The sequence below is a fragment of the Nicotiana tomentosiformis genome, chromosome 2 (assembly GCF_000390325.3).
Source record: "Nicotiana tomentosiformis chromosome 2, ASM39032v3, whole genome shotgun sequence".
NCBI lineage: Eukaryota > Viridiplantae > Streptophyta > Magnoliopsida > Solanales > Solanaceae > Nicotiana > Nicotiana tomentosiformis.
This window is the reverse complement of record NC_090813.1, coordinates 1,083,438-1,109,265: the sequence shown is the minus strand read 5'-3', so window position 1 is coordinate 1,109,265 and position 25,828 is coordinate 1,083,438. Positions and strand designations below refer to the sequence as shown.

Sequence of the window (25,828 nt, the reverse complement as noted above, 5' to 3'; positions counted from 1 at the left end):
TGTGCTAAATTTTGATATTTCTATGTGTAGGGATCATTCAGATGCAATTTGGGACGAAAGGGCGCGAATTGGAGCGAAATCGGGACAAAAAGGCAAAAAGTAAAATTTCTGGCTGTGGCGCAATTTATAGCAGCTAAAATATTTGAGCGCCAGGGCCAGCGCCCCACGCTGCCCTGGACGCTAAAAAATGTGAACATGTCCTATTTCGACCGGGACTCGGTTATTTCGACCCCAAGACGCCTCCAACTCATATAAAAGCCAACGTAAACCTATTTTAAATAGAGAGAGGACGTTTTTGAGAGGGAAACACAAGCACAGAGCCGCCGTGGAGGTCGGAATTCATCAAGTTCCATCTTTCTTCCGCCAAACTTATTAATTTTTATGTTTCTTTGTATAATTTGTTATTTGGCTACCATGTCTATGTGGAGCTAAACTTCACGTTCTAGGGTTGTGGTTCTTTCATGACTATTACTATTCGGGTATTGATTTTGCCTTCTTGATTTATCATATTGGTTTATTTATTCAATATTGCACTTAATTATTTAATTGCTTGATCACCAATTGAATACTATCTACGAATCTAGAATTGAACTCGAAAGTGGGAATTCTAGATTGCATATAGGATTGAGTAGAGCAAGTTCTTGAACTCGGGCATCGGGGAACGGATTCGTGGTTAGGATAGACATATACCTAATTGCCTTGCTTGGTTGATTTACAGGAATTATAAATGCATTTTTGTTGATTCTAACTCCATAGACATATAGGCGTTAGGTTAGCTTGAATAGGCGAGTAAGAACTCGACAGATTCTTATGAACAATATTAACCCTGTCACCCAATAAGCTAGATAAATTAGTCGGTCAATTCAATTGAAGAATACAATAGGATTGTTAGATAGCCCATAACCCTAGATCGTTTTCATTACATCGATATCATAAAAATCTGCTCTTTCTCTATTCAAAGTTCATTATTTATATTTTTTTATTTAATTAGTTTAGAATCAAATATTTTTAGGTTTAATTCTTGTTTAGATAATTAGGATAGTATAATTTAGTTAATAGTTAATCATAAGTCCTCGTGGGTTTGACATCCGACTTTTAGTCACTTTATTACTTGACGACCGCGTATACTTGTAAAATTGTCACTTAGTTTTTGATGGATAAATTTGTAAATTAACTTTTAACTTTGGGAGCTTCTCACTTATAATATAGTATGATTATAATAATGATTAACTTTTAACTTTGAGAGTTCCCACTTATAATATAGTATGATATGATAATTGCATCTTAATCTTCATAAATCAGTTATGCGCCAGGGAGTATTGTTGAAAAATTTAAGAAGAGGCTAGCTACCTGATAGACTCAATACCTATCTCTTGGGGGAGAGTTACATTGAATGATTTTGTGTTGGATAGTATTTTAACGTATTTTATGTCTTTATTCCCTATTCCAAGCAAGGTATTGTCACAGTTGGACAAAATAAGCAGAAGATTTTTGTGGGATGATAATACTGATCAGCATAGATTTCACTTGGTGAGATGGAACAGATTCAATATGCCTAAAGAATGGGAGGAATGGGCATAAAATTTTTTACAGAGATATAATAAAAGTCTATTGATGAAGTGGTTTTGGAGGTACAACAAGGAGGATAGGGCTTTATAGATAAGAGCTGTAAAAGTTAAGCATGGAGAAGATGCACATTGTCACTCTAGAATAACTTCTACTGGAAACACATGAATAAATTATGGCATGAATTCAAGGAAAAGACTCAGATACAGGTTAAAAATGGAGAGCACACTATGTTTTGGCTTGATAAATGGACTGAAAATAAAGGAAGAATTTCTAAATATCTTTCGCTTTGTTAATAACCCTAAAGATATTGTGGAACAACTTAGGGAAAATGACACCTGGAATGTCACTTTCAGAAGACAATGCCATGATTGAATAATTGAAGATATGCTAAAATTTTGTATTTTTGGGCATGACTGTAAGATGTATATATTAAGGTGCTATACATGAAAAAAACAGTATGATATGGAGGAGTAGAGGCAATAAGAAGTTTGCAGTTAAAGATTGCTATGCAGATATGATAGGGAGAGGCAACATCATTGAAAAATGGCCTTGGAAGCTTGTATGGATGACAAAAATACCTACAATTAAGTGGCCTGATTTAGATGGTTGACAATATTAGGTGCAATTTTAACATAAGATGATCTTCAGAAGAGAGAATTTCCTCTATGCAACAGATGCTATATGTGTTGAACAAAATACTGAGAGTGTACATCACCTGTTTGTGCACTATACAGTGGCTATATATCATCTTTCTTTCTTAAAATCAACTCTAATTAATTTGGTGAAAGTGCAGTTTCATTGACTGATATATATATATCATCTTTCTTTCTTCTGGCAAATCTACTAGAACTAAAAGATCATACCAACTTAAGGGGTTATGGAGCTTCTTCTACACTTTGCTCAAAAAACAAGACCAAAAAGTTATTACAAAACTATCAACTGAGTTTTTTCTTGACACACTAACACACACCAATGCACTTAGTTGTGGCCAAGAAGCTAGATGCATTAGTCCAGCAAATGAATGTCTCTAATACTTTCTATTCTAATCATGATTGAATAGGATCAACATATATAATCGCAAGATCATTCACAATACAAGCATGGGTTAGTGCAGCAACAACATAACTCTGAAATTCCTAACCCATGTACGTAGTTATTAGGTGCATAATGTCAAGCACATTTTTTATTTAGTTGTCTAACGTTACTCCATCGATTTATTAGATGGAGAAATTGATGTGCAATAACATGCATGCATAACGCCTAAAATATTCCTTCCGCTAGCAATCGAGTTTTTGGCCAATATTGTCCGACATTGAGCATCTTTAATACCTTAAATATGCCAAAGTAAAGCATCTTTAGCCTCAGTGACAGAATCTGTCCAAAAACTAACAGCACAACCTCGAAGAAGATCAACAGTAAAAGAAAAAAACCATTCCCATTTCCTCCAATTCATTCACGAAAAAAGAGCTTCTTCAATATCCCTACTTCCTTGAAGAACATTTTGTCTCATTTTATTTTCTTACTTAATGATCACACATAATTACTCAGAGATAAATCATGATAAATATAATTACTCCTATAATAGGAAATAAATCATTTGTTTTTATTTCTTATTTAGAATATATTTACGACTCATTCATATTATGGTTCAAATTTTTGTACGTAAACCATTTATCATGTGATTATTTATTTGACCTTCTTTATTTTGCACTAAAAAGAATGAAAGGATGCAAGCCGAGATTTTTAAAAAGCAAAAGACGTGTAGAAAAATTAAAAGTAAAGCTAGCTTATATTTTTGGAAGAGTTAATACCATAATATCCCTTAAACTATCATATTACTTAATTTATTCCGTGTCTCTGAAATCCTTTTAACTATATTGCCCTTCATATTAAAAATCTCTTGTTGCTGACCTAGCATAACATGTGTAAATATTCGCTTAGGAGCACGTGACAACTGAAAAAAGCCATCAAAATGGCTCACCTGACTGAAAATATTGGATTATTAATTAGCTTAACCCTCTTTCAAATTTATTTTTTATAATAAATATTCTCCTTATTTCAGTTATATCCACCTTTCTTCCTATTTTTTTTTTTTACATTTCTTCTTTATTTTTCACCTTCTTCTTCATTTGTTAACCTTTTTTCTTCCGTTCTTCATACGGGTTTCGTCTGAAAAAATTTCTCCCTCTCTTGTTTCCTCTGAAATCTTTTTCTTGTTTTAATCTTCTTTCATCTCTTACACATATTGTTGAAAGAATACCAATTTAATCATCCTTATTAAACTCGACACCTTGTAGAGAAAAAGTTGAATCTTTTGAACATTCTTTATGTTATCTGGAATTAGAAAATGTAATTACTAACCAACATGCTTACTTTTACCCCAAAAATACATATTATGTAAGCAACAATGCTTCATTCTAGAAAGCACGTATTATTTCTTTCCAGCCATATCATCCAGAAAATGCACGATAGAACAGCTCTACATATCTGCTTTAACTCTTTTGGCGAGGCATCTAAACAATATTTTTGGAAATCACGTTTTTCAGTTGGTTCTAACAATGAAAATTGCTTTTTTAAATAACATTGTTAGCATTGAAGGAGGATAAACAATATCTGAAGCTTAAACTGTATTACTACAGTTTGAATTGTGATCTCTTGACTACAAATTATTCCCGTGCAATAGCTTTTTTCTTGAATATATTATTTCAAATTGCAGTTCATATTCAAAGTGTTGCATGTTTTATCCTTCGAAAAATGAAGTCTGTTTTTTCAAGTTAGCTATTGTAGCTTTTATAAGAATCAAAATATCTGCTAATCTGTTGCTAAATACAATTAGGACAGTAGATGTTAATACAGTTTAGTTGCGGATTTCGTCCGTTGCTATAAACAATTACTCCCTCCGTATTAAATTAGATGAAATACTTTCCTTTTTAGTTTGTTCCAAAATAAATGACACATTTCTAAAATTGGAAATAATTCAACTTTAAATTCTTCATTTTACCCATTTTATCATTAATGAGAAGCTTTTATAACTATACAAAGCTTTTACCTTTTAAGCTTTTAAGACCACAAGTTTCAAAAATCTTTTTTTTTCTTAAACTCCGTGTCAAACTACCCCATCTATCAAGAAATTGAGATTTCAAATTCCATTACAAACCTTCGTAACAAGAATAAAAGATTTCCAGTTCGAGACACAATGCCTTTGAGAATCAAGAATCTGAAAACTTGGTAAACATGTACTGTAAATTAAACTGAAGTGCTAAAGAAATAAATAAATTAATGAATCAATCTTTACACAAATCATACGTAAAAGAATTCCTTCCAATCCTACAAGCTAAGAAGTAAGAACAAAAGAAACTACAAAACAAACTAATTAAAGAACATACCGAAAAATAGAATTAAAAAAGGTACGGCAACAGCTAGAAAAATGGTGCCTGTGATAACAAGGCAAACCTTTTCACTACGATATCGCCTATTCCGACTATAACGACTGTCGTTACCTTTGATATTAAATTTTGGAAATAACGGCTCCTTATCAGGGAATATCGAAATTTCTTTTCTCAATCTAACCATTATTTTTCTACTTCAGCTGCAAAAATAGAATAGAAAATACTTGTTTGCCTTTTCTTGATATGTTCATGTATTGGCATTAGATTTGTGTATATATAGTTACGAAAAGGAAGAAACCGTATCCAAATTTACTAAGGAATGTGGCTTTTCTTCTTATTCTTGAATCTTGAGCTAATTCCTACTTGAACAAGATTTCGTCTTCTTTTTTTTTTCCACTAAAGAGTTCTTGACCAATGAGAAATCAAATTACATAACCCTTTTTCATTGTAAAAAGGAAATAGATTTTTTTTAACGCATAGAGAAACCGACTGCACTCATAAAGATTAAAGATAATTTAATTAGGTCAAATTTTATGTGGCACACATCTTATTAGAGATTCAAACAAATTCATCTTATAATCACCATTATATTTTAAAAAGATTCTTATGATACTCTTTTAATAGTTTCCAAATGTAACTACTTTTTCTTCAAAAGTCAGTGATAGATGTTTGAAATTTAACAGAAGCAATTCGAGAATTTGGCCCTCATATAAAATGGAGCGGAAGTATTAGAAAATGAAACGAAAGATAGAAAAGTTGAAACACCAAAAATTTTAGGAGTAAATTTCGTGGGTGGTCATCAAGTTTTGTGCTCGTTACCTAAAAATCATTAATTTTCTTTTGTTACATAAAAATCATTTTACTTTGACCGATTTTTATAAAAAAATCCACCTGAAATGTGAGAGAAAATAATAAAGTGATCCTTATATTTGGGGGTAAGTTCAAAAAGACCTTTTAATATACTCCTCAACGTTTTTGTTCCAGTAAAGCTACCAAAAGTGAGTACTTTAGATTTCGTGGAGTATAACAAACTCTGCCTACTAACTATAATAAAAACTTAAAAAATAAACTAGAATTACCAATATAGTAAATGGCGAACCAAAAGTTTTAAGCACATAGGTGCTCTACCACCTTAAACATGGAGTTACTACTAAAAACAGATTATAAGAGTGAAATCAGTTAAAAGTAAGAAAAAAAGACAATGACACATTTTAGCTTTTTATCCTCTTTTTGCAATATAAGTAAACCATATCCTTTCAAGACTAAATTAATTAGTTAGTATTTGATCCTTTAAGCAATTAAAAAAAGTGATCGAATTGTCTGAAAGTCGAACCAATGAATGAGCGTAAATTTACCAATCATCACAATGGACTTTAATGTAACTAACCTACATTTGCCTTAAAAATGAGTCAACACATTTAATGATACATGAATTTCAGTTCTTGCAGGCCACATAATTGATTATAAAAAATAAAATTAAGTTATCCTATACCTAATGCAAGTTAGACTATATACGATAGGATGGACATGTCAAATCCAGAAGTCGCACTAGAAATATATTTTAACAAATCCTTCAATTCTACTCGATTCTTCTACTGCTGACAAGAGTGGGTTGCTCTAGTGGTGAGCACCCTCAGCTTCCAACCAAGAGGTTGTGAGTTCGAGTCACCCCAAGAGCAAGGTGGAAAGTTCTTAGAGGGAGGGAGCCGAGTTTACCCCTACCCCAAGCCCAGGGTAGGGATAATGTCTGCGTACACACTACCCTCCCCAAACCCCACTAGTAAGATTATACTGGGTTATTGTTGTTGTCGTCTTAGCAGTCCTAAATCATTTAGGATTTGGTACTTGCGAGTCTTTTGAGTTCATGTCTAATTAAATTTTGTAATCAAAATCAAATGGGATTATGTTGTGATAGAGCTGATGTGGAGGACACCTCACATGCCACCATGGATATGCCGACTCAGCCAGAGAGTGCAACTGTGAAACATAGCCAACACGTGGAGATTCTATCCAAAAGATTAACATAGCCAACACGTGAAGGTTAAGGGCTAAAATACGTGAAGGCAGAGCAGGCGGTTATAGCATGAGTAGAGCGCAAGATAGTATAAATAAGCTGTTAAGCAATTGTAGTTGTAGGCTATTATGTTGCAGTAAGTTCTTGTATCCACCCGATTTTTCGTTTTAAGAATTTAAGTCTCGTTCAGTGGCATAAGGTCTTGAACAGCTTTCGATTATGTGTATTGACTTAGATAGAAAAGTTGAAACACCGGAAAAAAAATATATTCATTTTTTTCAGTTTTTAGTAAAAATAATTTCAGTTTTTTCCAGTTTTTGCAAAAAAAAATGGGTAATGAGTTTTTTTAATTAATTATGAGATATTTAGAATTGACCAACAGTACGATGACACATGTCCCTCCGTTTAAATGAAGGGTATATTTGAACCCAAAGTATGACTGCAGGGGTATAGATAACCTAATAGTATAACGAGAGGTATTCTTAGATCATTTTCGAAAGTAGAGGGGTATATTTGGCCCTTTACCGTAGAAATAATTAGGTGGTGACTCTTCAAATTTAATCAAACCGTATTTGTCTATATGTTGTACCTTACTTTAAACAGATTTAAAATAGGGTATAATAGCAAGCACATTCAAAAGAAATAGAGGAGCTATTAACAGCAACATTCCATATCAATAGCTCCTCTGTGGCAGATCATGGAGGTTCGAAGAACCAACCTGAATGTTTTTTTGCCTTTATTCTAAAAGCTGGAATTTGCATCCTATCCAATCTGAGAGCTCCTTTAATCTCATTGGGTAATTCATTTTCCGTGAAATAAATTTCCTTATCAATGATGGTGTTTGCATACTTAGATAGCAGGTCGGCAACTCCATTACCTTCTCTTAGGCAATGTTTATCGCGATATTTTGTTGTTGCACCACTTTTTGAATTTGTGTAATGATCTCTTGTAGCTTCCTTGGTATCTTAGATTTGCCTGAAATCATGTTAAACACCAAAAGGGAGTCCATTTCTAGTGTAAGATGTTGTAGATTTTGTTAACAACACCATGTAATACCTTGAAGGGCAGCTTGGGCCTCTGAGTAATTGTTAGTCAAGAATTGGATTAGTGCTACAAATGTCATCACCATGTGACCATTTCTGTTCCTAACAACACCTCCCGCTCGTGCTCTGTTCAGGTTATTCATGTAGCTTCCATCCGTATTGAGTTTCCAGGCTCCCTCTGGTTTTTCCCATTTAACCATGACACTTGATAATTTAGGCTTGTAATTTTCTACCACTTGGCAGACTTTTATCCAGTTCCATTCCCACTCAATTTTGCTGAACTTCTGTCTGATGGAGACTTTAACCTGAAAAAGAACTTGTTGGTTAATTCTAGAAATAGATATAGGATTCCTACCATATTTTTTGTCGCATCTAGCACTACAAGAAAAAAGGCCTATAGCGAGGGGAAAGCGGTCGTTAGAAGTCCAAATCCGATCATTATAAGCTTGTAGCGACCGGAGAAAATCCGGTTGTCGCCGGTCGTTAAAAGCCTTGACGTTAAAAGTTAACGACCGGACTGTAAGTTGGTCTTTAAAGGTCCTTTAGCGACAACATAAATTCCGGTCGTTGTATGTATTTTTAGCGACAGATTTTTCCTTAGCTAAATTGTCATCCTAGTCGTTAAAAAACTTTATGGGAGCAACAAATTTGATCATTACAGGTATTTTTAGTGCCCAAATTTCCCTTCGCTAATGAGAAGTTTTACTAAATATAATTACAAAACTTTATTTTACTGAATATAAAATAATTATTTCATATGCTTTCACACACATACGACACAATCAAAACTATATTAAATAATCAATATTCATATGAATAATAAAACAGTCCAAATTGTATGGCAATGTTTTAACAACTCCTAAAAAGAGAAAATGCGTTCAATGTACATAAAACGTCTTTAAACCACCCCTAAGAAAATAAATTTCTTGTATTTCAACTTTTTGCTCTGCACTGTTTCAAGAATTGATACTTCGAACTTCCAAATTCTTGATCTGCTACGCTTTACTCGTATATGACTTGTATTAGAACTATATAGCCTTCTTGATCAAATTGCCTCCAGTAGGTCCATGACAAAAGTGAACAAAATGTCAGATCTCATTATAACAAATTACAAATTAAGAAACGTAAATGATACTAATAATAATAAAGCTTCAATATCTTCTTTAATCAAACTGCTATACAAACTGGCTGCAAACTCCACCAAGGGACTTGAAAGACTCATTTAATTTCTTTTTACGGAGACACAAACAATTCCAAAATCATTTTGGTAATTCATTTTCTAAGACTTTTATGCAAATTCTGAATTTGTATTCTTTTTTATGGTTATTCCTTTTTTACTTTCTCATTGGAGAGATGACAATACCTTACAATTACAATTACTTATGATCTTAGAAGTTCTAAAGTACCTGCTTAGAAAAATACAGGACATATGAAAATACATCACGGTAGCATCACTAAATACTAGACTCTAATTGCTAATAATCAAATAAAACTAACTAAAAAATCCAGTCAGGATACCCTAACACAAGCCAAAAGGAAAAGAAGACTAACAATATGAACATGCTATCGATTTCCCCACTAAGGTAAGAATTGAACATAGAACAAACAACTTTTCTTTATACTGTATATATCCGGAATCCAAAAATAAAGCCATCTCCCTTCTAAAATAAGAAAATAAACAAATAAATAAGTATCATCTACCTTTAGCGGAGCATAAGAAAGTAAGACTTTCAAGCTACTTCAGAAGATTAATACACAACTTCTAATTAAGTAATTCTCATTTAAAGCATCTGATGATAGTCTCAATCTCCATTAATGCAGCGAGCATAATAATTAAAAATACAAATATTATGAAACAAAAGATTAATACTACAAGGATTTTAGAGCATCAAGCATAATAATCCCCACAACCACTGAAAGAAACCAGATTAGTGAGTATGGGTGTCTAAAAAGATGAAATATTTTGGGAATGGAAAGATTGTTGGCGCGTGGCTGTAAAGATGGAAAAAAGAGTGAGTCCAAGGTCTCACATATAATGTTCACAACCAGCAACAAACACAAGTTATTTGACATGCATCAAGCTTGAAAAATAAATCAAGAAAATGATGCTCTAAATCCTTACAGTAATAGCTTCCTCTGTTCCAGCTTATCTTCTTCGATGTCCGCCCATGAGTATACCCTCAATGGACACATTTAATGATCACGAACAAATACACCTAACTGTCTTATAAATGAGGCGTGACGCTTCCCAACTACTTAGTAGTGATAAATATGCCTCTCAAGAAGCAAGGCTCAAATTGATACTCTGGTCACAGAATAATTTATCAAAATTTTAAAGCTAAAATATGATTCCATGGAGCTACAATCTCCTAGGATTCTTGTGAATCCAGTTAGAATTAGAATCAAATAGACGGGAAAGTATGATCAAAACTAGTTACTATGGGCATAGTTGATTGATGCGTATAAGTGACTTAGCTTCAAAATATACAACAACATAAATAAAATATACAAAAAGCACAACAATGCATAATGAAAAGATCTTGGCCTTTTCAGGTCCATATATTGTCATCCAAATAACAGGAGGGTGCAGAATCTAATACTAAATTCAGACTCCCGGCAGTTATCTCACGTGGATAATGTAAAGCAAAGATTAGGCATAATTAAAAAAAAAAAACAAGTTTAAAGCAAGGTTCAAGGAACAATATAATTCATTACTCGGGAGGAAACACTAAAAGAATTAAGACGTTCACTTTAAAGGCAGACAACGCAAGATTGGAAGAATGTTCAGAAGTTTAAACATCTAAAAGTGTTCCCCTTTCATGAGTTACTAACAATTTATTTGATTTGTTTTCTTGTTGGTAATGTAAATAGCTCATAGAGCAGAAAACAAATGCACATTTTATATTTATCCCAACATTACATAAGAAATGCTACTCTGTTCAACTTTAACTTTACCATATATAGAGATTCAATTCCAAGTAGTTCTCCCATTATATTTGGTGAGGAAGGATATTCTTACTTTTTAACTCATAATTGAGTCCTAGCGAGAAGAATGACGATGGCAATGACGAGCACTTTCAAACCATTTACTGACTTGTATATTTGACAAAAAGAAACTAAGGAAAAAGAAGGCAGCAACAAAGCAAAATTGAAGATACAGGTGGAGAAAATGCGGACGAAGCTGAAATTAACATATGCCAGGGAGAACTCATAAAACCTGGTGAGCTGTTAGGCCTAATTCTTTACTCAACTTCTCATTTGCATCACGGTCAGGATACTGATTTTCCTTGAAGGATTCGTAGAGCCTCTGAAACCCCAAAATGATTGAGCTGAAGTGGGGAAATGCATGAAAACTATCAAAGAATATTCTTTTAGTAAAGTAAAGAAATAAGTCGATCAATTGCTCTAAATCACAAACTAGGTGGGTCTGCCATATGAAGCCTTCAGTCACAATTCGTTCTAAAACTAATCAAACTGTCTCTTCAAGCAAATTCAAAAGGCCATGATATTCAAAACAAAAACAAAAACAAAAACCATACATCCATATATCTTTTTAAAAATACTTTCTTTTAGAGGGCATTACCATATTAGGCAAGCACAACTACAAATAAGTATTACTACTTTCTTTTGTGGAGGCAATAAAAGAGTAAACAAGTTCTACTTAATAGCTAATAAAGTTAGTTTATGATATCCATTGTATATAACTTGTTCAAGGATGACATAACAATGACCTCCTACCTTCAATAGAAATTGTTTGTAATTTTATGGAAAGTAAGATGTTGTTAGACCTATAAACACTGATCAGATATGTAAAAAGTTAGAACCAGAGTAAAGCCCACAATACCTTGATGGCACCTTCCCTATATGTTTTCTTTTTACCACTTGAATGAAGTTCAGAGGTGTCTATGCCTCCAATTTTGAGTTTCTCACAGAGACCCCTATCAGAAGCATGTCTACTCCCTTTCTGCTTCCCACTTTGGTACTTTGTATCTGCTAAAGTCGAACTAGGAGAAGTCATAGTAGCTTTGGCACTTTTGATCTCTCTCTCTCTCCTTGGGTGAAGGACCACCCTCAAAATCTTCATTACTAGAATCAGAAGATTCATTTCCATATGTTTCCTTCATACAAAAGTGGTCTGAGCAATCAACCCAAGCAGGTGAAATATAAAAAGATAAGGAGCCACATTGAAGAACACACATGCATATATGATCGATGAGATATGACATGCAGAGACGTACCATTTCAATAAAATGAATCATTATTTTTCCCGTATAATAGAACTTAATTTATGTTATACAATAAAGAAAAATAATATGTCCCATCGCAGATAATCGATTTTCTCAATCTTTCACTAAAAATAGCAGTTAAGACTTCACATTTTAAACTCCATGATAATTTGCAAGCTCGACATTTCAACTTGGTTGTATCAGAGTAATTGTCCATCAGCTCTACCAGCTGAATCACATCATATGAAAGTTACAAGCCGTGTTTTGGAAGAAAAATGTCATTCTCTTTCTTTCCAAGAGATGACCTTTATATCAAGTAACCAACAAGGGAAAACAGCAAAGAAGGTCGGCTACTGGATTCAGTGAAATCGATACCTCAGCAACCTAAATATTAGTCATGCACCTCTTTCAGAGTTGAAAGAGTAACAACAGTTCACTATAATGACAAGTGCTTGAATGCTTTTACAACTTAAACACCTATTATACTGATCAATCTAGGGAAAAAAATGAACTAATCATTACCGCAAATACTGGACAACAATTCTCTATAAGAGATTTTGAAAAATTAAACAAAGTAAAAAGAGCCATCACAAGATTTGTTGCTACAAGTTGTGAACTGGAAACATAACAATTAAGTGAAGCAAAAACTCAAACACCAAACTGATATCTAAAACTCAATAGAAATACCTTTATATGGTAACACCCAAAAAATGCAAATCACTGTTAAGCTTCGATCGTCAAAACCACTGCCTAATTTTCACGCATTGAGATTTATCCTTCTAAGGCTCTAAATTTTTGAAAACCCAACTGGAGAACGACTGAATCTTTTACTCAACACAAAGGAAAACAGAAGTCATGTCATGAAGAAGGAGAAAGCAAGAGAAAAACACAATTGAAAAGCAGTAGAATAGATAGAGATGATAATATGGTGATTACATATTGAAACTAACTATTCCACAAATTCATATTTTTTAAGCCCAGATTAAAATAATTAAAAATTTCTTAAGCCCAAATTAAGATAAACTGAAATCGATCTTACAACAAATTCTTAATTCTAAACCGACCATGCCACAATTTTTGAACACCAACATCACCAAAGTGAAAACCAAATCACAACCCTATTAATTTGAACCAAAATTAAAATATAAAAAAAGTAAATTTTCAAATCTTACCTTGATGAGAAGAAACTCTAAGATGAGCAGTTGATGCCGGCGGAGGTGACAAATGTTTTTCTCTTCTCACATAAATTTTTGATAGCAATTTCAGGTTTTGATCAACAATAGACTGAGGGTCTTTTTGGAGGGAGAGTGGGGCAGGCGTAGGGTGAGCTTGGGGGGAGAAGAGGAAAAATATAGCGCCTATTTTTTTAATTGATTAATTATAATTTTTAACGACCAGATATTATTAATTAGTTAATGTCAAACTAAAAAATTGCTTTAACGATAGGAAAAAAAGGTTGGTCGCTATAAATACATCAATAACGACCGGATTAATGTCCCTTCGTTAAGAAATAGTCGTTAAAAAGCACATTTCTTGTAGTGTAGCTTTCCATAGTTCCCAACAAACTATCGTTTGAGTGATTTGCAGTCGATACTTGTGAACTATCTTTGTTGCTTGTTTGTTCCACCAGTATTCAAATATGTTCAGAAAAGTCCTTCCTCTTGGATGAAGTCCCAGAGGCATGGATATATTCTTTCATATTTTTGTAGTTGTTTCACTTAAAACAAAGACATGGTTCATAGTTTCTTCTTCTGGTATCCTGAAAGCAAACACATCTAGAAACAATGTTAGTATTAAACTTTTTAATAATATCATCAAGCGGCAGTTTGCCTTTTAGAATTTTTCAAGTATTAAAGGAAATTCTAAATGGCAGATTTTTGTTCCATATTTGCGCAATCCTTGGATCGAGGTTTCTTCTTTGTCTTAAAATTTGATATGCGGTAGCATAGGAGAAGGAACCTTTGGTGTTAGGAGACCAAATGACATGGTCTTTCTTGTTTGCTTGGCCGAGGTTAACTAGGGATATCTCTTGCACTACATGGGAAGGAAGGTTATCTTTCAGCATGCCCAGGTTCCATTGACACTGATGGATAAATTCATAAACTTTAGTATTCCCCCGCTTATGATTTTGGTTGTAGAGAAACCTGAGAGGGAATAAAGGGGACCAATTGTCTCACCAAAAATAGTTGCTTCCTTAGTTGATTTTCCAATAAATGTTGGTATCTACTTTTTCTCTTAATTCCAGTAGATTCCTCCATGTATTGGAGTCTTTGGAGTTTAGCACTTTGGAAAGAGGGTTTGATCTCGGGCGGTATTTAGCTTTTAAAAACTAGATCCATAGGTTGTCTTCCACTCTAAATCGCCACCATCTCTTTGTCGCATATGAGTTACAAATATCTTGGTTGAAACCAACTCCACCTTCTTCGCAAGGGTAACTCAAGTTATTCCACGAACTCCAATAGTAGCTCTTCTTGCCTTCTTTTTCTCCCCAGAAGAAATTAGCAAGATACAGTTCAATTTGGTCAATAATTGCTCTCGGGGGAATCATGGCAGCAAAAAGGTAAAAATTCTAGGACTGTAGCACATGATTGGTGATAGTAGCTCTTCCACAAAAAAGATAGCATTTTTGTCTTGCCATCCTCCTTTTTTGTTGAGAACTTTTGTTGCAAGACTTGAGAAATAGCATATCTTCTTTCTGCCAGTATATATTGGGCATCCTAAATAAGTGAAGGGAAATTGAATTTGTTTAAATCCAGTCCACTTCCTTATTCTTCTGTTAACTCTCTTATCTCTGAAGTTATGAGTGAGAAAGAAAATTTTTCCTTGTTGATTTGTTGTCCCGAGGCTTCTTGATAATCTTCTAGTACTTTCATGAGAAGTTTTCTTGAATTCCTGTCACTAGAAGAAAAAAGAATTAGATTGTCCGCATAGCATAAATGGTTTATCTTAGGCCCTTTAGATCTTATTGAGAAATTACAAAATTGAGGGTTCTCATTGAGTTTATTTAGAGCTTTAGATAATGCTTTTGCAGCTAAAATAAAAAGAGAGGGTGAAAGAGGATCTCCCTGTCTAACTCCTCTAGTAGACTTGAAGAACCCATATCTGGTTCCATTAATTAACATGGAGTACCAATTGTTGGCCAAGAGTTTGTGTAGGAGCGCAATGATAGGTTCAGAGAAATTCATCTTCCTTACGAATGCAGTGAGGAAAGTCAAGGAAAGCTTGTCATAAGCTTTTGACATGTCTAGCTTAATGATGATGTTCCCCCCTTTGTTGTTCTTTCTGATATCATGGACTATTTCTTGTACCAAGAGAATATTTTATGTGATCAACCTCCATTTAACAAATCCATATTGGTTTTGTGATACGATTCTAGGAAGGAGAGTGGCAATTCTGATAGCAATAATTTTAGAAACTATCTTATTCGAGACATTGCACAAGCTAATAGGCCTCAGTTGATCCAAGGTTGTTGGGGCAATAACTTTGGGAATAAGAACCAAATTGGTGTGGGTATAGTAGTTGAATAAGAACCAATTAGCCCTAGTGAAGAAGTTCTGCACAAAGTTACATGCTTCCTCTTTGATGATCTCCCAAGAAGTTTGATAGAAGTGACAATTGAAACTATCTGGTCCAGCAGAGCTATTGGGATGAATGTAGAATACAACATTTCTAACTTCTTCCTCGGTAGGGAGCTCATGCCTTCTTATCTTCTAAGTCATTTGAATCTTCTTTCTCTCTTGTAGTATTTCACTTGTATTTTTGGAGTGAAATAAAGTTTGAGTTGATTGTGTCCGAGGACTAGGCAAAAATTAAATTTTGCCGAACCTCGTTAATTTCTGGTGTTCTTTTATTATTGTCTCACTTACTATTTATTAGCTACCTTTAGATATAGTAGTTGTGATTTAATCACTCTCTATATATTCGGTTTCCGCAATAATTGGTATCAGAGCCAAGGTTCTATCTGAGTATACTCTGTGGTTGCAGCATAGTCTGAACTTCCACATTAAAAAAAAATTACTTTGGTGTTCTGTACTATCAGCAAATAAATAGTATCTGTAGCAAAAATGAGAGATAATAAAAATTAATAGTCCACATCGGGTGTCAGTAATACGTCGTTGGAATCTTCGCTTATGACAAGAACTATGTCAAATGCTAAATTTGCAGTTGAAATATTTGACGGGTCAGGACATTTCGGGATGTGGCAAACTGAGGTTCATGATGCCCTTTTTCAACAAGGGCTAGATATTACCATAGAAGAAAAGAAACCAGAAAATATCGGAGAATGAGATTGGAAGATTATCAACCGCGTTACTTATGGTACCATTCGATCTTACCTTGCAAGAGAACAGAAGTATCCATATGCAAAAGAAATTTCTACAAGTAAATTGTGGAATACATTAGAGGATAAATTCTTGAAGAAAAATAGTCAAAATAAACTTTACATGAAAAAAAACTGTTACACTTCACATATGTTTCTGGTACTACAATGAATGATCATATCACCCTTTAATAAGTTGGCGACAGATTTGCAAAATATGAATGTGACTTTTAGTGATGGAGATATGACCTTAATGTTATTAAGTTCACTTCCCGATGAGTACGAGCACCACGAAACTACTCGACTTCATGGGAATGATGAAGTGTCTCTTAAATAAATTTGTTCTGTCTTGTATAGCTATGAACAAAGAAAGAGAGAAAACTAAAGAGTGGAGAAGCAGAAGCACTGGTCGTGAGAGGTCGTTCTCAAAATCATATGATAACGAAAAAAGGAAGATCCAAGTCAAGATCCAGACACAACAAAGATAAATGCGCCTTTTGCCGAGAAAAGGGGCACTGGAATAAAGAGTGTCCAAAGTTAAAAAATAAGGCCAAACCTAACAATAGGAAGGCTGTCATGGATTCAAATGTAGCTGATTGTGACAACTCTGATTTCTCACTAGTTACAACTAAGCCATTCAAACCATCTGTCATGTGGCTGATGGATTCAACTTATAGCTATCATATGTGTCCCAACCGGGATTGGTTCGTTGATTTTCAAAAAGGAGAATGTGGAGTTATTCACACCGCAAATAACAATCCTCTTACCGCATATGGTATTGGTTCAATCCGATTAAGGAACTATGATGGATTGATCAGAATATTAACAGATGTTCGCTACGTATCGAAATTAAAGAAAAATCTCATTTTTGTAGGAGCCCTAGAGTCAAAGGGGTTCAAAGTTATGGCAGAAAATGGGGTAATGAGAATATGCTCCGATACACTAGTGGTAATGAAGGGAATTTGGAGAAATAATAACATGTACCACTATCATAGTAGTACAGTTATTGGGACAACAACAATGACATCCAGTGATGACAAGGAGGCAGAAGCAACCAAGCTACAACACATGTGCTTGGAACATGCTGGAGGAAAATCCTTGAAAATTTTATCAGATCAAGGATTGTTAAAAGGAGTAAACACATGCAATTGGAGTTTTGTGAGCATTGTGTCAAGGAAAAATAGACAAGGGTTAAATTTGGAACAGCTATCCATAATACTAAAGGTATTTTGGAATATGTTCACTCTAATGTTTGGGGTGCTTCCAAAATACCTTCATTGGATGGGAAATACTATTTTGTAACCTTTATTGATGACTTTTCCCGGAGAGTGTGGGTGTATACTATGAAAACTAAAGATGAGGTACTCGGAATTTTTCTCAAATTGAAGGCGATAATCGAGACTCAAACAGGTAGAAAGATAAAGTGTCTTCGCACAGATAACGGTGGAGAATACAAAAATGATCTTTACAATAAGATTTATGAATATGATGGCATTTTGAGATATTTCACCGTTAGAAATACACCACAACAGAATAAAGTGGCAGAACGTATGAACCGGACTTTGCTGGAGAAGGTTCGATGTATGTTGTCCAATGTTGTCTTGGGCAAAGAATTTTGGGCTGAGGCAATAACATATGCATGCCACCTCATTAATCGTCTACCATCTACCGCTATTGGTAGCAAGACACCATTTGAAAATGGTATGAAAAACCTGTTGAAGATTATAATTTTTTGCATGTATTTGGCTCAGTTGCATACTATCATATGAAAGAGTCAAAATTGGATCCGAGAGTAAAGAAAGCTATATTTTTGGGAATTACTTCTGAAATCAAAGGATACCACTTATAGTGTCCAGAGACAAAAAAAAATTATATTCAGCGGAGATGTTACCTTTGATGAATCTACCATAATAGATAAGGTGGCAGTTGAAGATGTCAAACAAACTGATGGTGCTTCAAAGCAGGTGGAGTTTGAGGGAAAATTAATTTTTCCAACATAGGGAGAAAACGAGGAAATAATACAAGATTTTTCGTGGAAGAAGTGTCAGTGGAAGGGGAGATTCCAACTCAGGAACCCCAACAACAACTTGAATCAATAGCAATCAGCAAGCCAAAAATAACAATAATGAAACATGTTCGTCTCGTAGAGACGGTGGCTTGTGCGGCCTCAATTGTCGCTGATGGTGTTCCTACCACTTATAAAGACACAGTCCAAAGTTCAGAAGAAGATAAGTGGAGGATTTTCATGAATGAAGAAATGCAGCCCCTTCATCAGAATCGCATATAGAAATTGGCCAATCTCCCGAAGGGCAAGAAAGCAATTGGATGCAAATGGGTATTTGCAAAGAAAGAAGGATTTTTTAACTAAGAAGATGTTCGCTACAAAGCAAGATTGGTGGCCAAAGGGTACGCTCAAAAGGAGGGAATTGATTACATTGAGGTGTTTTCTCCAGTCGTGAAACACTCATCCATTAGAGTTTTGTTGGCTTTAGTAGCACAGTTGAATTTGGAACTAGTTCAGTTAGATGTAAAAACTGCATTTTTCCATAGAGACCTGGAAGAGAAAATCTATGTGACTCAGCCAGAAGGATTCAAAGTTGCTGGAAAGGAAAATATGGTGTGCAAACTTGAAAAATCATTGTACGGATTGAAATAATTTTTTAGGCAATGGTACAAACGATTTGACAAGTTTATATTGCGGCAGAAGTACAAAAGAAGCAAATACGTTCATTGTGTGTATTTGCGCAAGCTTGAAGACGGATCCTTCATATATGTTCTCCTATATGTTGATGATATGTTGATAGCTTCCAAAAGTCATGAGGAAATTGAGAAGTTGAAAATTCAATTGAGAAAGGAGTTTGAGATGAAGGATTTGGGTGAGGCGAAGAAAATTCTTGGCATGTAGATAAAAAAGATAGACATTCAAAGAAACTCTATCTATCCCAGAGAGAATACTTGAAGAGAGTAATCGATCGATTTGGCATGAATGAGAATACGAAGTCGGTTAGCTCTTCTCTTGCTCCTCACTTTAAGCTTAGTGCTGCTATGTCATCGAAGAATGAAGCTGAACGAGAGTATATGTCAAGAGTGCCATATGCGAATGTCATTGGTGGCCTGATGTATGCAATGGTTTGCACAAGACCTGATATTTCACATGCTATCGGAGTTGTAAACAAGTATATGCATGATCCAGGAAAGGAGCATTGGCAAGCTGTGAAATGGATTCTATGGTATATTTATAATACTGTAGATGTTGGATTGATTTTTGAGCAAGAAGATAGTTAGTATCTTGTTGGATATTGTGATTCGGATTATGCGGGTGATTTAGACAAGCGTAGATCAACTACTGGTTATGTTTTCACTTTTGCAAATACACCAGTTAGTTAGAAGTCTACTTTGCAGTCAACGGCTGCTTTGTCTATTACTGAGGTAGAGTACATGGCAATTACAGAGGCTGTAAATGAGGCAATTTGGCTTCAAGGGTTTCTTAGAGAGTTTGGTATTGGTCAAGAAAGCATCACATTATTTTGTGATAGTCAGAGTGCTATCCAATTAGCAAAGAACCAAGTTTATCATGCAAGGACGAAACACATTGATGTTCGATATTACTTTATACGAGATATTATAGAAAAAGATGGAGTCATGATGCAGAAAATTTGGACTATAGACAACCCTGCCGATATACTAACAAAAGTAGTGACTACGATCAAGTTTCAACATTGTTTGAACTTGATCAACATTGTTGAACTTTGAAGATTGAAGTTGAAGACACAATCAAAATTTATCATTGAGAGAAAATTTAAAAAGTGAAATCTTGCCAAGGTGGAGATTTGTTGAATTTGACAAGATTACTGTGAACTAGTGTGAGCATTTAAAACCTCCTTTTAGGAAGAAATTGGTATATGCATTTACATTGTATGATCACACATAATGTGATGTCATGCATGACATTATTAAGGTCATTTTTCTTCTATAAATAGCAAGTGTTTTGTTCATTTGTAAACATCTCTCACTTGTCTTCTTATCTCCTAAGACATTTGAATCTTCTTTCTCTTTTGTAGTATTTCACTTGTATTTTTGGAGTGAAATAAAGTTTGAGTTGATTGTGTCGGAGAACTAGGCAAAAATCAAATTTTGCCGAACCTCGTTAATTTCTGGTGTTCTTTTTATTATTGTCTCACTTACTGTTTACTAGCTACTTTTAAATATAGTAGTTGTGATTTAATCACTCTATATATATTCGGCTTCTAAAATAGAACATAAATCATGACTATACAACAAAGTAAAGACGACCGAGATAATGAAAGTAAATGACAACCGATTGATATGTGGCAAAGATAAGAATTAAGAGGCCGTTTGGTACAATGGTCATGAGATTAATTGTCCCACATTCTATATGAGATAACTAATTCTATTATTTTAACGTAAAACTTATTCCAAAATTAGCTAACATCCCCAAAATAAAAACATGCTAAAGTTAATTCCAAACTTTATATGGAATTACTATTCTTATCTCATATACGAAATGACCTCTAAGAATATTACGTAAGAAACAATGAGTGAGTTTAAACATTAAATCACGTGTAAGTTACATCGTAGTAGTATATTATATCTTCCTCCGTATTAACATTCATTTAGAGATAGAGTACATAACCTTCTCATCACGATTAAAGTTATTCTATACAAATATGACTTTATAATGATATCACCCAACTTTAATCAAAAACTATTGCTGACATCTTTCGTGGATATGAAAGGTATATCAATGGGCAATGTGACAATTTTGTCGTTGCTCTCACCGTCCCACGTGAAGTATTTGTTGATTGGAAAATGAAGTTGTTATTTAAAATAGTTACAATAGTATTGATAAGACCCTCTATCCTTTTTATTCAATCTTAGAAATGAAGATTTTTTTTTAATAAGGAATAGTTTCTGCTTTAATAGATCACATGGCACACATACAAATTAATTAGATTCTTATTACAAATATAGAATATCAAGTGAAAAATAAAACAAATTAAGGGCATGTTTGATTATTTTTTTCGAAATCAATTTTTGGCCATAAAATTTTTAACTTTTCATTTGAAGATGAATTCTGAAATTTTTTAAAAATTTGAAACTCTAAAAAGCTGTTTTTTAAAATTTTCACTTCAGATTACAAAAATTTAAAAACAACCCAAAATTTTATTGATATCCAAATACAACTTTAATTTCAAATAGTACCATTTTTACTTGATTTTTATTTTTGTTTTTTCACTTTTTTCACTTTTTTCCGAATTTTACAATTGTTATGTCTAAACGCCCACTAAATATAGTCGCAAACCAATAAACACTCTGCAGTGGCATGGGTTTTAAGGGTCCCGGACACGGCGGGGAAACACGAAGCTGGTCTATTTCGGATTTTGTTGAAGATTCCTTATACAATGTGTTTGATAAAACTTAAAATATTTTTGAAAAACATGTTTGCTATAAACAAAAGGTAAAATTTGAACTTAATTTTACAAATTAGATACTAGAAGTATTTTATAAAACAGTTGCGTCAAATATTTAATAAAATTCTTGTATTTACTACAATATATATTAGAAGTCGATTACTAAATAATCATACTTAAAAAGTACACTTCATGTGTTTACACCTAACTAGATAATTAACTTTAAGAATTAACAAATCAAAGTGAAAATGTATATTACTTGATCATAGTTAAGTGTTTAAAAGTATTTAAGCAAGATATATGTCTCACATTTTGTTGGTTTGGGGTAAACACCTGTTGCGAACAAGTTTTTACGCCGTTCACTGTGACCTACTTAATAATTATTTGTTAATACGTTTTAAAACATTGAACAAGTGTTGCCTTAATCTTAAAATTTTAAAATTAAAATTAATTTTATTAGCCTTCAATAAATTATGCTCTTTTTTCATATATTTATTATGCCTTCAAGGTATAAATGAATAATAATGAAAAGAAACCTAAGGGACAAAAATTATGCTCTTTTTATTCCTTTCCAATCTAGCAATTGGTTGCTGGTTAGAAATTTTGTTGTGAGAGTTTTTACTCTTGAATGAGTGAAAATATACATAAAATTTGTTAAATAATTTTCCCTACGAATGAATGAATGTTGGTTTCTTTGAGAATTTTGATTGTTCAGCAAAAGAAAGTGGATAAATCCTGAGTCATTTATCATAGCCTTACGTTGGCATAAGATTTGGATCACAAGCATGTCATTCTTGTAATAGATTTTGTTTAAAGTTATTAGAATCTAATCAAGTCAACGACGATAATAACCATTCATTTGAATTTCTTCCTACTTAGAAAGTACTAGTATTGTTTTTTGGTTTTGCTCGGTGATTAGAATCTGACTAAAGTCGAATTTATGCCGAAAACTTTACATTATTAAGGTAATATAACGTTCATAACAAATGTAACTTCGTATTCAAGGTTCGATAAAGAGATTACAACAACAAACTAATATAATTTTACTAGTGGGGTCTGGAGAAGGTAGTGTGTCAGACAGTACCACTACCGTGGGGTAGAAAGCCTGTTTCCGATAGACCCTCGGCTCCCTCCCTCTAAAAACTCCCCATCTGACTCGAACTCACAACCTCTTGGTTGGAAGTGGAGAGTGCTTACCACTAGAGCAAATCACTCTTGTGTGAAGAGATAGTTAGAAAGTATACTTATTAAGCTAGTATTGGAATATATATTTGATTGTAACTTGACAAAAAGATTTTCGAAATAAGATGAAAAATGACTTTTGAAAGTTAAAATTATGTTTGAATATGAATTTTACTCGAGTAAAAATCTTGAAAAATTAGTCTGAATAAAACTTGAAAAATTTATCTTAACAATTGATCACTTTTTAATATAAAAAAAACATATGATCCAAATGGGAGCTAAATATTCCTAAATTTATGAGTGACTCTTCAAAAGCTTCAAAAGCCAACTTCCCTATACTCCTTATCCTTAGCCAGAGTGTACAAATTAGTCACGAACCCATTTTTAGAGGTGGGACCTCTGTCACGATAAATGGGTCCCACATTCTCCTCCTTTTGATACAGACTAACAAAAAGCCAAACATGTCCTTAAATCCCACTATCCACCTACCGTCAATCCGAACACGGCTCTTCCCCTTGTGGACCACACCTTTTACTCCAAACGACAACTCATACTTTCACAAACGACAACTTTGTATTTTTCAACAGTAATTAAGTTCTAATTTTATTTGGCTAAGACCATACCACGTGTCGCTATCTGATTCGTCGCTTTCTAGATATCCCCCCTCCTTCAGATCACTTCTCGTTTGAATAAATAAAGCGAATAGGAGAGTTACGACAGTTACTCAGTTGTAATTAGTCAGTTTTAGTAAGCAAAAAATAATTTCGAAAAAAAAGTTTCTGACTACAGAAAAAAAAGAGCAAGAGAAGTAATAATGGGTTCGGAGAATTGGAGTTTGACGGTGAAGCTTTGTGACTCGTGCAAAACGACGTCGGCGACGGTGTTCTGCCGGGCAGATTCAGCTTTTTTATGCTTAGCATGCGACTGCAAAATCCACGCGGCGAACAAGCTAGCGTCGCGTCACGCGCGGGTCTGGGTTTGCGAGGTGTGCGAGCAGGCGCCGGCGAGCGTCACGTGCAAGGCGGACGCCGCCGCTCTCTGCGTCACGTGCGACCGCGATATCCACTCTGCGAATCCATTAGCGCGTCGTCACGAGCGTTTCCCGGTTGTTCCCTTCTACGACTCCGCCGTCGCAAAATCTCACGGCGTTAATGATGAAGAGAAGTACTTTGATAGTCATGAGAATAATCCTCAACCGGAGGAAGAGGCGGAGGCGGCGTCGTGGATACTTCCGACGCCGAAAGAAGGGACTGATAATCAGTATAAATCTGCTGATTATTTGTTTAATGATATGGATTCGTATTTGGATATGGATATTATGTCGTGTGATCAAAAACCACACAATATTCTTCAGCTGCATCAGCAGTACAGCTCGGACGGAGTGGTGCCAGTGCAGAAAAAGAATGAGAATAACCATTTGCAAGGTCCAGTTGTTGATGGATTTCCAACGTACGAAATGGACTTCATTGGATCTAAACCATACTTGTACAACTTCAACTCTCAGTCCATTAGCCAAAGTGTATGTCCTCTTCTCTCTTCATTTTCTTCTGATTGTAATTCTTTCGAGACAACTTTATCTGTGTTAAGTATATGATCTCATAATATGGATGGGTAAATAATGCAGGTTTCTTCATCATCTATGGACGTGGGAGTTGTGCCGGAGCACAGTGCAATGGCGGATGTATCAAACACCTTAGTGATGAACTCATCGGCCGACGCCGGCGTACCGAACCCAGTCTCTGGTTTAGATAGAGAAGCAAGGGTATTGAGGTACAGAGAGAAGAGGAAGAACAGAAAGTTCGAGAAGACTATTCGGTATGCTTCTAGAAAGGCTTACGCAGAGACCCGACCCAGAATCAAAGGCAGATTCGCTAAGCGTACTGAGATTGAAGTAGACTCCCTTCTCGCCGCCGATGCGTCTTATGGCGTTGTTCCATCTTTTTAGGAGTAGTAATATTTATGTGGAATTTGTCGACTCAAAAAATGAAAAAAGAGTTGCTCTTCTTTTCATGTTGTTGTTATTAATTAAGGAGGATCATGATTATGTAAATATTATTCTTATTTTGTTCCATTTTTGTGCTTTATTTGGTAGTTTCCCTTTCGTATTTGCAGTTTTTGAGAGATTAGCTCTAATTTCAGTAAGGAATAAGGATTAAGCAACACCTTTTACCTGGTTTGAACTTTGATTTTTATTTGTCTGTAGAATGTATCTACCAATTGTTTTAGGAGAATAATAATTTCTCCAACAAAAAAAAAAAAAAAGGAACGAAAAAAGATACTGTAATAGTTTTACTGATGAGTTAGCACTCAAATTTTCAACAAATACGTTTATCAAATTAGTCATTTATCAAGAAGCTGGAGCTCAAATTTGGTGTACAGTTAACAAGAAGCTGGCCCTAAGAAGAATGGCTGAATACATATGTAGCCCCTTAAACTTGCCCATTATTTTCATTTAGACGCTTGAACTAAAAGATGTACCTGTTGGGTACTTGAACTTAAATCATATTGTGTCAATTAAACACAGTTTTTGCAGCAACCCAAAATACTTCATGCGTGAGGTTCAGATGCTGCCGACATGGCTGTGTTACAAATGAGAAAATGACAAATAAACAAACCACTCCATTTTTTGATTAAACAACTACCCCGTTGCAGTCC

At 34.3% G+C, this 25,828-nt stretch overlaps 2 protein-coding genes across 6 annotated transcripts; one reads left to right on the top strand and one right to left on the bottom strand.

The window, feature by feature from the left end:
* Positions 1 to 8,787: 8,787 nt before the first annotated feature.
* Positions 8,788 to 16,757, bottom strand: LOC104110351 (uncharacterized). 5 transcript variants are annotated; one of them, XR_011413604.1, is made up of 4 exons: positions 13,414 to 15,642; positions 11,860 to 12,133; positions 11,233 to 11,344; positions 8,788 to 9,069 (listed from the first exon to the last, which is right to left on the bottom strand). XR_011413604.1 is itself a non-coding variant. In XM_070194894.1 (4 exons), the coding sequence occupies exons 2-4, from the start codon at positions 12,124 to 12,126 to the stop codon at positions 9,061 to 9,063; spliced, it is 366 nt and encodes a 121-aa protein (XP_070050995.1). In that variant the 5' UTR covers positions 12,127 to 12,133; positions 13,414 to 15,703; the 3' UTR covers positions 8,788 to 9,060. The 5 variants fall into 5 exon arrangements, 1 of the variants encoding a protein (XP_070050995.1); XM_070194894.1 differs by having other exon boundaries at positions 11,233 to 11,322; positions 13,414 to 15,703; XR_689430.4 differs by having other exon boundaries at positions 8,788 to 11,344; positions 11,860 to 12,150; positions 13,414 to 15,662.
* Positions 16,758 to 23,860: 7,103 nt separating this feature from the next.
* LOC104110350 (zinc finger protein CONSTANS-LIKE 4-like) lies at positions 23,861 to 25,244 on the top strand. The gene is made up of 2 exons (XM_009619820.4): positions 23,861 to 24,692; positions 24,798 to 25,244. The coding sequence occupies exons 1-2, from the start codon at positions 23,988 to 23,990 to the stop codon at positions 25,116 to 25,118; spliced, it is 1,026 nt and encodes a 341-aa protein (XP_009618115.1). The 5' UTR covers positions 23,861 to 23,987; the 3' UTR covers positions 25,119 to 25,244.
* The last annotated feature ends 584 nt before the right edge of the window (positions 25,245 to 25,828 follow it).

Bases quoted from the DNA above. Each gene is read 5' to 3' on its own strand.
- LOC104110351 (XM_070194894.1), bottom strand. From the start codon at position 12,126: ATGGAAATGAATCTTCTGATTCTAGTAATGAAGATTTTGAGGGTGGTC. The intron at 11,323-11,859 runs GTATTGTGGGCT...TTGGGGTTTCAG, and splicing joins ATAGGGAAGGTGCCATCAAG to AGGCTCTACGAATCCTTCAA.
- LOC104110350 (XM_009619820.4), top strand. From the start codon at position 23,988: ATGGGTTCGGAGAATTGGAGTTTGACGGTGAAGCTTTGTGACTCGTGC. The intron at 24,693-24,797 runs GTATGTCCTCTT...TAAATAATGCAG, and splicing joins CTCAGTCCATTAGCCAAAGT to GTTTCTTCATCATCTATGGA.